Here is a 16,175-nt window from a genome sequence, read left to right as displayed (position 1 = left end):
TAGAGATGATAAATAACGAATGAGATAGATGAATTGTTGAAGGAAAACTCAGATTAATCTATCATAAAAGGGAATATGAGTTAAGAACCAACAAAACGATATCGAACGAATTGCGATAAGAGTAACGTGGAACTTACCGGATTCGATACGGATGAATGGAATGAGGAAAACGATATCTCAGGAGGGTTTGATGTGTGTGACGGCTAGAGTTTTGTTTAATAACGAAAGAAAAGAAAATAGGTTTAGAAACATATGAAAACGATTATATAGGAACTAGGAAGAAGATGATTCTGCATAAAAGATTAAGTAACAAAGTATGGGCTTTCTAATTTACTAAAGGCATGGGCCTTCCATGTCCATAATTTACGTGGGAGAATAAGGTAGTGCATGTATGGGCTTAAAAACTTGATTTTTTTTTTTAATTAATAAGCATACGTTAAAATTTAATAATACAAATCGAGCTCGAAACGAACCACGAACGAATCAACGAACGACTCAAATAAAATTAAGTAAAAATATATAATAATAGTAATAATAATAAATTACTTAAAACTTGACGGAATACAAAAGTTAAAATAAAAAATAATTCAAAAAAATAATTCAAAAATACGGGATATTACAAGGCGTAATCTGTGCACAGTTGCAAACTTGGAGGATTAAAACGAAATTAGACGTAAATAGCCCATAAAAATCCAAAAAAGTTGTAATGTAAGTCTAGAAAATGGATTAATCGCCATATTTTAAAAGTTTATGAGGCCAATTTTCAAGTTTGATGGACTGAAATTGACCTTAACCAAACCTGTAGGGCTCGAAGAACCTTTTTTAACACTTTCGGACACCAAAACGCACTTTTAACAATCTATTACCTAGCCATCAATTTTAAATCCGAATTTAATTAAAAAATAAAGTTTAAGGCTAATCTCAACACTTAATAACTTATCACACTTTTATCCTAGAATATTCTAGAATGTTCTAGAAGATTCTAGGAAACCTTAGATCACCCCTAATCACTATAAATACAGCCTTAAGCCAGCGTGGCTAACGGTGGCACACAAACCCTAGAAATCATACACGGTAACACACAAACCCTAGAAATCAGACACGGTGGCACACAAACCCTAGAAAATACTAAGCAGAATTCAGGCCACCACCCTAGAATAGCAAACCCGAAATCACAACACACACACACACACAAATCCACTCCTGAAACGCCCTAGTACGTGATAATTCTCCAAGAACGCAGCGCAAGCACCGGATTCGAAGCCGGATTCCACATCAACTTCGATGACAAACGAGCCAATGACTCAGACCGGTAATTCTGAGGACTCTCTTATTATGTTTCTTTGATTTGCCATAAATATGTGTAAAATTGTCATGATTAATGTAATTATGTGCTTATGATGCATGTTGGGATAGTTTCAATACTTTTTCCATTAAAATTGCCATGTTAACTAAATCGATGCTTTCAATAAATTGCCACGAAATTCGATGACAGACATATTAAATTTATGTAATTAATCATGTTTAAACTCAAATACATAAACCCAGTTAATCTAGAGCTCTTAGAAATCATGTTTCTAGGAGATTTTAGCTTGTTTTGATATGAAAACTTGAAAAACGTACATGCTGTCAATAAATAACTTTTTGCCTAGATGAGATTTAAACACCCTGATTATGTGTTTTTTGAATTCCTTGTTCGATTTAATGCGCTTTTGACTACTTTTTCATGAAAAACGGAGTTGAAACGAGTGAGAACGAAGCAAAACAAAACGAGCTCTGAACCTGCCGACGAACCGGCGCCGCCGCCACTAAAACCGGCACCGCCGCCAGAATAAGTTGGCGCCGCCGCCACTCCAACCTTCCGGCGCCGTGTTCTTCATCCTCAGCTTCCCAGAATCACTTTCCAGATCCTTCCAGCTTCGATCCAAACTTCTATACGCGTCTTCGGGCTCATCCGGGTTCCGGATTAGGCTCAGTTTGATTCCAAAAATATTTTTTAGTTGTAGGACCTTTCAATAATAGTAAATGGGCTTAACCCGATGTTTTTAGGGCCTCAAAGCCCGTTATTGTAATCTGCCCAGTCAACTGAGCCCATCGAATCAGATCCGACCTGATTAGCAACTTCCAGACCAATTTTCGGGTTCAACCGGACTCTGAATCAACTCTGGTTTGAACCAGTGGATTTGTATCGATGACATAATCAAATTCCATGATCTGACCGAGAGCCTATTCCCGCCAGACCGATGTTCAAAACCCGCGCGAGTGCCAGGCACTCAAAGTCAACGAGGTTTAAAAGTATTTCTAACCTTATATGTATGTCCAACTGCCCTTGTGTCTACGAATGACGTGGTCATTTTAATGACATGTCGTAATGCGATAGACTTAGTCTACGAATGACGTGGTGAACTGACTCTACCTAAAAATGTCTCGTTCCGTGAATTTATATGTACTGCAATTCACGTTTTTCTTAGTTTAATTTTGTTTTTCAACATTATTTTTTATACAATAATTATAGTGTCAATTTAAATTTTTTTCAAATACAAAAGCTCTCTTTTCAATTTTAAATGATATTAGTAAATTTATTTAAGAATTCTTAAGGGTTTTTTAAGATCCTTTAAAAACTGTTATATTCGCTTGATTTAATTTTAAAATCTCTAATTTGTATAATTTCTGGAACGCTCGAACAAAAACCACCAACCATTTTCTAAAAAAATATAAAAATATTATGGTAACACATTTTTTCAAATTGTGCCTAAATCGGAAAAAACGTGAAATGTGATAATAATAACTTGTATATGAAGTAAATAGTATTATATATTTTACCATATTCTTTCAAAAAATCACTATTTATTTATTTTATTAAATCATCTAACTGGTAATATAAAAAAATAAACATTTTATTGATTTCGCGCAATGCGCAAGCACACGACCAGTAGAAGTAATAAAAGAATCCGCATGCGCTTGTTCAACGAGCGTTCTCTATTTCAGAAGAATTGGTGATTGTGAAGAATATTCACGCATGATATTGCATTATTAAAGATATTCGGCATTTGCGAATTAATTTGTTTATCTTTTGAATAGAAGTTTGATAGATATGTTTTTGAAGTTTAAATTTATGCCTACTTAATTTTTTATTTTTATCTTTTTAGCCATTTATCATTTTATTTATATTTAAATTTTTAATAAATAATTTATCCAACACATATAAAATACTTAGCTAAATAAAAATTTCAAATTTGAATAAAATATTTATATTAATTTGTTAAAATTATTAATATGTAGTTTTTATTAGTTTATGACATAATGTACAAAAAAAACCCTTGACTTTTCTCAAAAATACAAATCAGCCCTTTTATTTTTTTGACAAAATTAAACCCTCATATTTTTAAAATTGAACAATTAAACCCTCGTTGTTTTAAAAAAATTAAATAAATAAACTCTTTTAGTTAATTTTTGGGACACTTACCCCCTTAGACTTTCGATAAATATTTTAAACATTAAAATTATTTTTGAACTTTTTTCTTATATGATTATGAGAGACATGCCAGTCATTAACGAATGTTTCTAATGGTGTTGAACGAAAGGGGTTATTTGTTCTATTTGAAAATAAAAAAAACTTTATTATAACCAGAAAAAGTAAGCGGATTGGTCTGTACTTTTAGAAAAACTACGAGTGTTTTATTGTACCTTTTGATTTAGTTTTTTAAGCCTAGTTTATTATTCTACCCAAAATTACAAGGGAAAGAGAGAAATTATGGTTGTTGCTTCATCCCTCTCCCAACGACGACGAGGTGCGAAACTGAATTTGGAAAGAGTAAAGTTTGGATGTTTTTGATGGGGCGATGCTGCCTATCTGGTCTGAATTCCTCTTCTCTCCATAGTACTTACTATTTTTTTTTTAATTTTATTCCATGCCAAACCCTTGTTTCTTTCAATTGGGTTGAAGTCTTTTCCTTGCCAATTATTTGTTAATTTCCCCAATTCAGAGAATTAGGTATCTTCCCATCATGATTATGATGTAAATTAAGTTCCTTTTTAGTTAAATTAGAGAATAAAGTCTGTTCAATGGAGTCCTTGTACTATATGTATTCTTAATCCTTGTGCTATTTGGATTCCTTGCGTCCTTATTTAATATCCTAACTAAGTATCTTTTTTGTTGAGTAAAAAATAATGGATGATAGACTAAGTGAGGATTTAGCAGTTGAAATTCTGTGTAGACTTCCGGTGAAGAGTTTGATGCAATGTAAGAGGGTTTCAAAAGGCTGGTACAACCTCATCTCGAATGTTTGTGTCCCCAACATTTCTCGCATTTCATCCACTACCCCTTCTGGTTTTTTGTTCACTTTTGCACGCAAAAAAATTTCCAGTTATCATAACGCCTATGTTTCTTATCCACAAGGTCGTTATTGTGATAACAATTGTTCAGGTTTTCTCAGATCTTGTACTGTACTCTTACCACACAGAGCCTATCAACTGCAGGATGCTTGCAACGGCTTGCTTTTATTTTTTTCAGCAGATGGTCGCCATTACGTCTGCAACCCAACTACCAAGCAGTGCATTGCTGTTCCTTATGTCCGACGCAAATATAAATCTTATGTTGCTTCGCTTGTTTTTGAAAATTTCATGTCACCACACTACAAAATTATCCGGTTTCCTGATATAAAGTTCGGTTGTAGCTTTGTAAAGCTTGATGTATTCTCTTCAGCTACTGGAAACTGGGTGAAGCAAAAGTTACGCATTGAACAATCGGTTTTTAGTTCTGTTAAGTTTATTGAGCGCACTCTTTATTTGAATGGAAAGCTATACAGGCAATCTATGTCAGAGTATCTCCTTTGTTTTGACTTGGACAATCTTATTGCTAAGGCCATTCAGCTGCCTGTTGCTAATTCTATAGACAAGTTTGGCTTTATTGGCCTTTCCAAAGGGCAATTATATTATGCCAATCATGATTCTTCCAAATCCAAGTTTTGTTTTTGGATTCTTGAGGACTGTTTTTGGAGATTGAAGCATTGTCTTTCAATTAGTCATTTGATGTCTTTATGTCCCCAAGTTAGAGAACTGTGCAAGGATGGCATCTCTACAAATTTTATGCCCTATGCTATTCATCCAAGTGCTGATATTGTTTTTCTTGGATTCCCTACTATGCTCCTCAGTTATAATCTTCAAGATGGAAAATTGGAAGTCATCTTTAAAATGGTCAAAGGCAGATTAATATGCGGAGGCAAATATTCGGTCTTCCTTTACTCTCCCAGCTTTATTGTTCTCAACGACTTCACCAATCACCCTCCTCGATCTTCATTGATTTAGGTATGTACATTTCGGTGTCATTAAATTGTTTTGGTTTATTCAACTAGCGTATTGGTCCCATTATGACAGTTTTGGTGTCAACTTATTGAAGACTGGCTTTAGTAATTTGTATATACAATTATACTGAAAAATAAAAGATACAAAGAGTCGGAGACATGATCGAAAATCGCGCATTGATATCATATGCTCTTGTTTTGTCTCTTATACTGATAGATATTCACCAACCCAAGATCTCCCAATATAATTTCAGGGGAACATTTAGATTAGTCCTGTTTATAACATTTGTTTGGTAATGAGTCATCTCTCTTTGATTTGTTAAACATCTTTGAATGATTTATTTTTCACATTCAGTTTTCTGATTTTGATTTTTCAGGTCAGTCACTTGTGGTAGCAGGTTTTATCACTTGCTATGAAGCTGAAGACGCACTGCCTAGAGGAACTTGAAATGAAGTAGAGTACTCTTGCAGTTTAGATGCTTGCAGATTTATGACTGATAATGACGGGTGGGGTACTATTGGATCGACAGACGTACAAGGTGATAACTGCTGCAGTAAGAGCTCTGATATGATATCCATACTTGTATAATAAGGCATCCTCTGTAGAGGTGGCAATTGGGTGGGTTTGGGTGGGTATGGGTGAGGTTTAAATGGGTAGGATCATAAACGGGTAATCTACCCATTTATGACCCGTTTTAAATTTATATGGGTACCCATACCCTTATAACCCTCAAACCCTGAATTTTTACCCTTTTACCTATCTAACCTCCGAACTTAACGTCTCACCTATTGAACCCCTGAACTTGTTAAATAACTCGATTTGACCCCCGAACTTGATAAATACGTAAACATTTAACCCCTCCGTACACAATTTCTTCTAGAACGTTTCAAGTGACAGGTGGACACGAAGGGTTTAATACTTACATATTTATCAAGTTCAGGGGTTAAATCGGATTATTTAACAACTTCAGAGGTTCGATAGGTGAGACGTTAAATTTAGGGGTTAGATGGGTAAAAGGGTACAAGTTCAGGGGTCAAACTATGTATTAAGCCTAACCCTCTATGACCCTTACCCACCCATTAACCCACTTTATATGTATAATAATAAAAATTGACTTTTTGAAATTTAAATTATATTATATTTTAATTTTACATTTTATGAGAATTAATAAATTTTAAAAAGAAATTTTTAGAGACAATATATTCCGGGAAAGAAATTCCTCTGTATGTGTTTATAATGTGCTCTACTTCTGACTCATGTTATCCCTCATTTTACTTTAAATTATAAGAATTCTTACATTGTATCATTATTATTAAATTTAATTCTAATTCAGTTTTAATTACTTGATAATTAATTTTGTATTGTTTCTTGGTTGTTCATTGGCATTATTAGATCTGATGATATGAGAAGGATTAATAGTTTTTTTTAACTTATTAAATCCACATAATTGTATAAAATTCTTCAAAGCAATTTGTAAAAATAGTAGATAATAAATATATATTTGTTGTAGGTAACTATGAATAATTAATTTTTATAAGGGAGAAAATAATTTATGGTGAAGATAAATAAAGAGCAACTAACAAACAACAAACGATCAACCAACAAGTAACTAACGAGCAACCCAAAAGCAACCAAAAGAACAACAAAGGAACAATAAAAAATAATCAACGAGAAGTTAAAAAGACAACCAGTGAATAATTATAATTAAAATCGAATCATATTTAATTTTCAAATGTATCTCCCTTTTTATTTTATTTTTAATATTTAATTTATAAATTGGTGTTTTTGAAATATATTTATATTTTTTAGGGATATTGGCAAAACAAACCCAACATTTCACCTTTTTAGTGATTTAAACTTAACATTCAAAACTTTACGGAACAAACCTCCAATATTTCCATTTTCTATATTTTGTAGTCTCATCTCGAATTTCAGCATTTTGTAATCTTTTTTAAACTACAGCAAAAATGTGAAATGTTGAGATTTTATTTGCAAAATTTTAAGAAATTGGGATTTAATATGTCAATAATATGACTGCCACATATGCAAATAATGGCCAAAAAACGGTCTAGACTATAAAATGCAAAAATTGAAAAAGTTAGAATTTATTTCGCAACGTTTTAAACATTATATTTAAATAGCAAAAAAAAACGTTAGAATTTGTTACCCTAATTGTTATTTATTAATTTCGCTATTTTTTATTTATATTTTGGTATAAAAATATTAAAAGAGAATCTTTTTTTAAAATGAAAAACATAATATTTTTGGTTATCTTGATGTCCCTTCTAATACCAATAACAAATTAAATAGCCAATCAAAATGGATTAGTGTCATGAAATGGATTGATGTCATGATATTAGATGGACAACAGGAGTAGGTTTGTTACACACGTGTATGGATGGGTCAAACACCAAAAAAATTTATAAAGTATATTCGTAAACTAACAGATCAGAAAAGCCTATATACGTATAAGATTTAGGGTTAATTACATATAAAATCACCATCTTTACACGAATTTTCAAAAATAACACGACCTTTAAAACGTGTCAATTCAGGCCATCACCTTTCATTTCTTTTCAAAAACAACATGGGCACGTTTTTTGAAAAAAAATTGCTGACTTGGACACCCGATAAGAGTGCCACGTATCACGCCACGTCAGTAAAAACGCCATTAAAAATGTGCCCGTGTTATTTTTAAAAAAAATGAAAGGTGGTGCCCTGAATTGCCACGTTTTAAAGATCGTGTTATTTTTGCAATTTCGTGTAAAGGTGGTGATTTTATATGTAATTAACTCTAAGATTTATTAAAAAAAAGCAGAAATTATTAGCCAATAATTTTTTTTGATCGGTTAGTAATAAACCTGATGTCTCTCCCCCAAAAAAACCCTAATCCTAACCACCAAACGCCCTTCACCGACAATCCTTCCCACCATGATCAACCTCAACCTCAACAGACTTATGGGAGACAACGCTTCAGTGGTTTACTTCGAAAACTATCCAGATCACTGGTTTTATTCAGACGTTCAACGCGCTTTTGAAAAGTTAGGAGTGCATGGCAAGGTGATTATTACAAGACGTAAGAACAACAGTAATAAGAGATTCGAGTTTTTACATATTGATCACAATCAATCAATATTTGAAGTTGTTAATCGCATGAATACATTCACCATTGGATATCAAAAGATTAGGGCATTTATTTCCAAATATCCTAAGCCCTTTTTCCTACGTTTCCAAAGCCACCTTTGAAACCTGCAATTCGTAAACAGATTGTTGTTGTTCCTCGTACTATTAATGAGTCTACAGGGATTCATGATCCTTCGCCCAAGTTGTTTCGTACAAAACAATTCATTATGATTCACCTGCTGCTTTTGTCACGACCCAATCTCAGGGCCGAGACCAGCGCTAGGGAATGGGAGTGGTTGCTCCGAAACCTGTAGTAAGCCTAAAAACGTAAAATATTTTTTCGCAAATATAAACGTCATGCATGACATACATAAATACGTGTCATGCTGAGGCACACATGCCAGGCATACATATCATCTGGCAATCTCAAATATCAAAACGCAACAAGCGTAAAACATTTAAAACTTTAAAACATTAAAGTTATATTTACGGAAAACTATACATTACAAGCTGACTTGCAAAATATCTATCTACTGCAGCTCTAAGAGTAAAGTACTGTTTCTTTACATACTTTCAAAAATACAGACTTCTGGAAGTAGGATAGAAGTCCGTTACGTCAAAAGCGTCTTTAACCTGAAAGGAAATCTGTGAGGGGTCAGTATATGGGAATATACTGAGTGAGTTCATACATTTACTAATAAGTATCAAATAAAATATAAAACGATATTCAATCGTATGCAGCCAAGTACGAGATCCAATTGAAACCTTAATCCTCAAATATGCTAATCATCAATCAAGCAACCCAATCATTAATATCAAATTGTGAGTCCAACTCACTGGTGGGTCCAACCCACTAGATACGGGGACTCCAGGTTACACCGTAACCGAGTGCTCACTCGTATCGAAATCATATACCCAATCTTGAATCTCATAATCATAATCAATTCACAGCTGTATTAAATAAAAACTGGTGATCACGCAGTCCTATTGCCGCCCAATAGATAGCATGTTCCATCGGATTAATACTGGTTTCAAATCAAGCGTATGTGCTAAATATTTCGCATATAAAACATGCAAATCAAACATAAAGAAATATAAAATAATTGCTTGAATAAATACTTTAAAAGCAAATCGTATAAACTCACTGAAAACGCTTATCCAAAAATACGTCGGGGCTTAGAAACGTCAAGCTTCCCGAACTACTGGTCCAGCTGCTTCTTGCCTCGCCGGATGTAAAACAAATTTTAAAACATTTGACTTGTATTAGAATCCTTTCCTAAGATTGACTCTAGACTCGGCACACTGAATTCTCATTAATCGTCGTGCTTCTCACGTATATACCGATAAACGGCATTTAACTCGTTTACGGGTCGAATACCACTTTTAACTCAATTCTTGTTTAAAATCTCATTAGGTTAACGCCTATAATTAATTGATAATTAATCGAATATTAATCCATTTCAAATCTCGATATGCGCGTACATAATTTTCCCGGAAAACTAGGTCGATTGGCGAAAACACTGTGCGCGCGCACGTCTGCTTGTGCGATTGCACAGGGGACTGTGCGTCGCACAGTGTGACTGTGCGTTCGCACAGTGTGACTGTGCGTTCGCACAGTATGACTGTGCGTTCGTACAGTCAGAACAGACTGTGCGTTTGCACAGTCAGAACAGACTGTGCGTTCGCACAGTCTCTTGACTGTGCGTTCGCACAGTCTCTTGACTGTGCGTTCGCACAGTTCGGATGTGCGACGCACAGCCACGGGCTTTTGCCCGGGGTCGATTTTCTACGTGCTTTCAATAGTCAAAACGCTCTAAACACACTCCAAACACGTAATCTAGCTTCAAAACGCTATAATTCAATCCTAATATCGATTAAAACGATAAAATCGTTTCGTGGCCTAAAACTTTGAATCGATATAATTCAAAATATATCAGTTTAAACGGTAAAACGTCAAGCTTACCGTGATACGCCACTGAAATACGATCATTTTTAGTTATAGAACGTCGGAAACGGACGAGAAACGGAATCGAGCGACGGAAACGGCGATAAACGAAAAGAGAGAAATGAAATGTGAAGGTGAAAGCCTGGATCCTTCATCTGAAGGGTTTTATATATATAATCTGGCTAATTTGCACTTTGGTCCTTGAAATTTTTCAAAATTTTCAATTTAATCCAAAACCTATTCGCGTCCAGATTTTAAACGGTCTCCGATCAACTCGAAACTTTTACCATAAATACTATAAATTATTTCGTGAACTTTGGGAAAATAATTATCATTACGGGATTTATAATTTATTTTATATTAATTTTCAAAGTTAAATCCTCAAATCCCGCTAATTAACTTATTAAAATTTATTTTAAATTTCCGATATAATTAAATTAAATTCTTCTTAATTTGATTTGTCGGAAATCACGACACGTGGCACGACGTAATTATCTTAAAATATTTTGGGGTATTACAGCTTTGGAATTCAGTCTGATAGTTTCTGTGAGTAAAGGAATTAGTTTTTTTTATCAAGTTCTCTTTTTGGAGGAAAGTTAATGTTATTGAATTTTGAGAATCCGGTTTAGCTGGATAGTTTCAGGTTAAAATCCAGTTTTATGTTTCCAAATTTCTTTGACAAAATTCAACCTTGGAGTGGCTCTTTTGTTGCAAAAGAAAGATATACCTGGTTAAATCTAACGGCTATCCCTATCTTTGCATGGAATGTTGATTTTTTCATGATGCTTGGTAATCAATTTGGGACGGCAATCTCGACGCATAATGACTTTATCTAAGGAGCGTATGGATGCAGGATCAGTCTTCATATCTACATCTTCTCCTTTTATTGATTGCATGGTGAGAGCAATTATTAACGGGAAGGAAATCTTTAGTGAAGCTAGGGAATCTGATGTGCCTTTGATTGTAACAGATGATATCACTGATCTCTCCTCAAAATTTTCTTCGGATTTAGAACAAGTTCATTCGTCGCGGGAAGTTATTGAACCAACCAGTCCAATTTTTATCTTACATGATGCAATTATTAATTCAGTTTCCTTGATTTCAGCAGATCCTTTGAGTGGGCAGGCTTCAGCTGATAATTACGAACCTCAGGACTTTCAGGAGGTAGCAGATGTGGGGAAAACTCTTAAAAATATTCAGGTCTAAAAGATTGATGCTAGTAAGTCTGCAGATGTTGTTTTAGCTCAATTAACGACGCAGAAGGAAGCTGAATTTTCAGAAAATGTGTTACCTGAAGAAGGCACTCCTCTTGATTTGTCTCCTAATCCAGAAATAGATCTTGTGACAATCAGATGTAAAGCAAAACTGTAACTGATGTGGGCAACCTCATCTCCGCAGAACCAAATTCACAATCGGAGAACACAATTTCAGATGGAATAATCAGAGACTGCAACCGTATCATCAAGAACTCAAACATGCCACACGCACAAGATTATATGTTTGAGATCAAGAAAACATAGGAAGTAGGTCTTGATCGGGTTTATTTTCTGTTGAGCATAAAGATCAGATAATTGCCCTCTTATCTCAAGGTATCAAGAATAGCTCCTAGGAGTATTCTTTTCTCAACTTATCGCTTTTTCATGTCGGTGCCTTTTAACTTTTTATCATGGAATAGTCGTGGTGGTTTTTCGTTCTCTAAGAAGCAGAGATTCATTCACTCGATGGTTTCTAAGAATAACCTATCTGTTTTGGGTCTAGTGGAAACGAAGAAAGATTTTTTTGATGATTTTAACATAAGGCGTTTATGACCTCGCTTGGATTTTGATTATTATTACTCTCATTATCAGGGTGCTTCGGGTGGTTTACTGTGCATTTGGAATAAAAACATTATCTCGCCTACAAATATAGTCATCTCAGATAGGTGGATTTATCTTGACTTTGTTTGGTTATCTCTAGAAGTGAGAATTTTTATCATTTATGCTAGTAATTGCCCTAAGCAAAGACTTTTGCTCTGGAATGAGCTTCTCCCTCTTACTATTACGGACATATTATGTATCATGGTTTGAGACTTCAACAAAATTTTAAATCCTTTGAAAAGAGTCAATTGTTTGGGCTTCTCTAATTCTATGTTGGAGAGCTCGGCTTTCATATCTAGCTCAAATCTTACTAAAGTTAGCCTGCATGGTCGGTTTTTTTACTTGGAACAACAATATTTCGAGATCCAAGATCGATCGATGCTTTATTTCGACGAATGCTTTAACTTCTTGGCCAAAGATTTTTTTGAAGGCGTTACCAAGAACTTTTTCAGATCATGTTCCTCTTCTCTTTCGCTCAGAGAAAGATATGGATTGAGGCCCGAAGCCGTTTAAATCTATTAATGCATGGTGGGAGCATGATGAATTTTTTGATTTTGTTAAGAAATCATGGTCTGATATTGCTGATAGATCGTCGAGTAGTTTGGTGTTTAAGCTCAAAGAATTACGGCAGCTTATTCGAGTTTGGAATAGAACTATTTTCGGAAATTTGAATTCAAGAAGCTCCTCCATTCAGCTGAACATTGCCGAATTAGAGATGGCAGCTGACTCTCGTTCGTTGTCTGAAGCCGAAACTGTTCAGCTGTGTTCTCTTCAATCAGAATTAAATTCGGTCACAAACCATTTAAATTCTTTGTGGTTGCAAAAATCGAGATTAAGCTGGAATTTATTTGGGGATAACAACTCAAAGTATTTTTATTCAGTGGCTTCTCTTAGATCTCGGAATAACATCATTTCTGAAATTATGGTCGACAATGTTTGTTACAGTAACCCTTCGGCAATCAAGCATACCATCTCTTTGTATTTCAAGAAGTTGTTCAAAAAGAGTGCGGGTCCTCCTTATTCGCTCTGAAGCCTGTATATAAAGAAGCTTTCTCTGATTCTTTCATCTTCTCTTTCGGGTCCCTTTTCCGAAGAGGAGGTGTTTGCAGCTCTCTCTAGTTGTGATAAACATAAGGCTCCGGCCCGGGTCCGGATGGTTTTAACTTCTTCTTTTATAAGAAAGTATGGAACATCTTAAAGGGTGACATCATGAATCTTTTCTACAGCTTCTATCAGACTGGAGAATTTCCTATTGGCTTGAATACTACTTTTCTAGTTCTTTTACCAAAAATTCAAGGAGCTACCAATATTGTAGATTTTAAGCCAATTAGTTTGGTTAACGGAATGCGGAAACTAGTTTCCAAGGCTTTGACAATTAGATTGGCTCATATTCTCCCCTCCATTATTTCGGATAACCAATTTAGTTTCGTAAGAGGGAGAAGCATACGTGATTGTCATATGATAGCTTCAGAGCTTATTCATGTTATTCACAGTCGTCTAGATCAGGCTTTCATGATTAAGCTTGACTTTAAAAAAGCTTTTGATTCTATTTCTTCGGAGTTTATTCTGCGTATGCTTGGCCAGATGGATTTTGATAATACTTGGATTAATTGGATGGATTCTTGCTTTAATTCATCTCAATTAGCTGTCTTAGTTAATGGGTGCCCTTCTGAGAATTTTTTCATGGAAAAAGGGGTTAGGCAGGGTGACCATATTTCTCCTATGCTCTTCATCATCGCGGTTGAAGGCTTACGAGCATTATTTGCAGCAGCTATCTCTAAAGGACTTATTGCTGATATTTCAGTTGATGGGTATGTCAACCCGGTTTCCATTCTTCAATTTGCAGATGACACTCTTATCTTTATTCCAAATGATTTGGAGCAGATTAGAAACCTTCCGAGGATTCTTCGGTGTTTTGAGTTGATTTCTAGGGTTCAAATAAACTTCAACAAGTCTTCCTTAATTGGCATTAATAAGGATAAGTCCTCTCTGAATTCTGCTGCTGAAATTCTAAACTGCAAATTGAGACTCTTCCTATCACCTACTTGGGCCTTCCTTTATCAGTCAATAAAGTAAGGGCAAAATCTTGGGATCCTGTTATTCAGAATGTCGCTTCTCAGTTGTCAAATTGGCAAGGTAATCTTCTTTCCCATGCAGCAGACTTGTTTTAATTAAATCGGTTCTCAGTAGTTTGCTAATATACTACATGCGTTCTCTCAATATGCCTCAGTCTGTAGTTTAGAGAATCGAGCAAACTATGAGACTTTTTTTGTGGAATGGTGATTCGGAGGGTATGTATTTTAGTAAAGTCGCTTGGTCGGTGGTTTGTTTGCCTTTCTCTGATGGTGGTTTAAGCATTGCTCCTTTTCGTTTAAAAAATTCTTGCTTACTTCTTAAATGGATATGGAAGCTTATGAATGCGGATTGTAGTTCTCTTTGGTTCTCAGTCATTGCTAATAGCTTGGGGATTAATTTCTGGTTTGATCTCCTTTTTGTTAATCGCACGAGGTTGTCGCATATTTGGCGAGGTATTACATCTGCTTGCATTGATAAATTTGTTCTTTGGGAGTTATTTTGTCTCATGTTTCAGTTAAAGTGGGTGATGGATCACGCATAAGATTTTGGCGGGATAAATGGTTGGGTTCAACTTGTTTACAATAGGAATTTGTTTCTCTTTTTAGAATCTGCAGGGATAAAAATATGATGGTTTCTGCAACTGCCGTCGATAATGATCAAGTTGGAAACATCCCCTGGATTCGTCGTCTTCGCATTGGAGATGAAGCTGAGTTAAATCGGATGCAACTGCTGATTTTTGGAGTTCAGTTTCATTCTGACCGGCGGGATTTAATGGTTTGGCATCTGTCAAAAACTTATACTTCAGCTGCAATGTTCACGATTCTTAGGGAGAAGATGGCGAGTTCGAATGTTTCGGGTGGGGGAACTAATTTTATTTCGAATGATTTGGGCCACAAAACTTCCTCCTCGAGTTCAATTCTTCCATTGGCTTGTGGCTCGAGATAGTATATCTTGGAATGCTATTCTTGTTCTGTAATACCCCGTGTTTTCAAACTTGATTTGTCAGTTTGGTTATCCGTTACAAATTGGTTGTTTTCTTGCATTCGTTATTATTTTGCATTTCAACATTTTTCTTGTTATGTTTCGAACTTGATTCTGAATGGTTATATGTTAGAAGTAACACTTGTGATACCTTGGTAGTGTCTTTTTGAGTGTCTTATATGTATCCCATGGTCTTGTATGTGTTTGATGTTAATTCAATTTATTTTCGGGTATTTATCAAAATAGTATCCGCATGTTTTCTAGAACCGCCCTGTTTTAGTAAAACGTTAATATCTCCCAATTGAAATGTCGAATCAGGCCCATTTTTTGATCTGTTGTTCATAAGAGTTTTTTCTAGCATGAGTACAATTATCACGTCGTTTGGATACTTCTAACTCTCAAAATGATAATTAAACCGTAGCTTTTATCAAAGCTCATATAAAGCCCGCATAAGTCTATAAATAGACCCTTATTTTCATGCGAGCAGCCCCATTTTCCTTTCCACAAACCCTAAAAAGAATATCTTCATAGAAAATACACATTTCCTTTGTTCTAACAAGTCCGGATGCGATTCATTACACTAAAAACTTTATTTTTCATCATACTCGTAAGATCTACGCGATTTCTACGTTGTGTTCTTCGTTGGTGACTTGTAGATCCAATTGATTTCGGTCCAGCCCTTTGATCCTTGGGTTAATACATCAATTATTATCTTGTTCATCATTCTTAGGTAATGTTTTTACTCCTAATTGATTTATGGATTCGTTGTTGTGTGATTTTGCCTAGAAATGAATAATATAGGATTTTGATGGATTGAATTGTTGTTATTAATATACTATGTTTAAGTTACTAATCTTATATGATTAAATGATGGGTTATACATATATAAT

General features: G+C 34.8%; 1 protein-coding gene across 2 annotated transcripts; it reads left to right on the top strand.

Moving 5' to 3' along the window:
* Positions 1 to 3,721: 3,721 nt before the first annotated feature.
* On the top strand, positions 3,722 to 6,502 carry LOC130014457 (F-box protein At5g07610-like). Of its 2 annotated transcripts, none has more exons than XM_050365997.2 (2): positions 3,722 to 5,307; positions 5,702 to 6,502. In XM_050365997.2, the coding sequence occupies exon 1, from the start codon at positions 4,171 to 4,173 to the stop codon at positions 5,305 to 5,307; it is 1,137 nt and encodes a 378-aa protein (XP_050221954.1). In that variant the 5' UTR covers positions 3,722 to 4,170; the 3' UTR covers positions 5,702 to 6,502. The 2 variants fall into 2 exon arrangements, with proteins under 2 accessions (XP_050221954.1, XP_050221952.1); XM_050365995.2 differs by having other exon boundaries at positions 3,723 to 5,307; positions 5,681 to 6,502.
* The last annotated feature ends 9,673 nt before the right edge of the window (positions 6,503 to 16,175 follow it).

This window comes from Mercurialis annua, linkage group LG3, assembly GCF_937616625.2.
Source record: "Mercurialis annua linkage group LG3, ddMerAnnu1.2, whole genome shotgun sequence".
Classification (NCBI taxonomy): Eukaryota; Viridiplantae; Streptophyta; class Magnoliopsida; order Malpighiales; family Euphorbiaceae; genus Mercurialis; species Mercurialis annua.
This window is presented reverse-complemented; position numbering and strand designations above follow the sequence as displayed.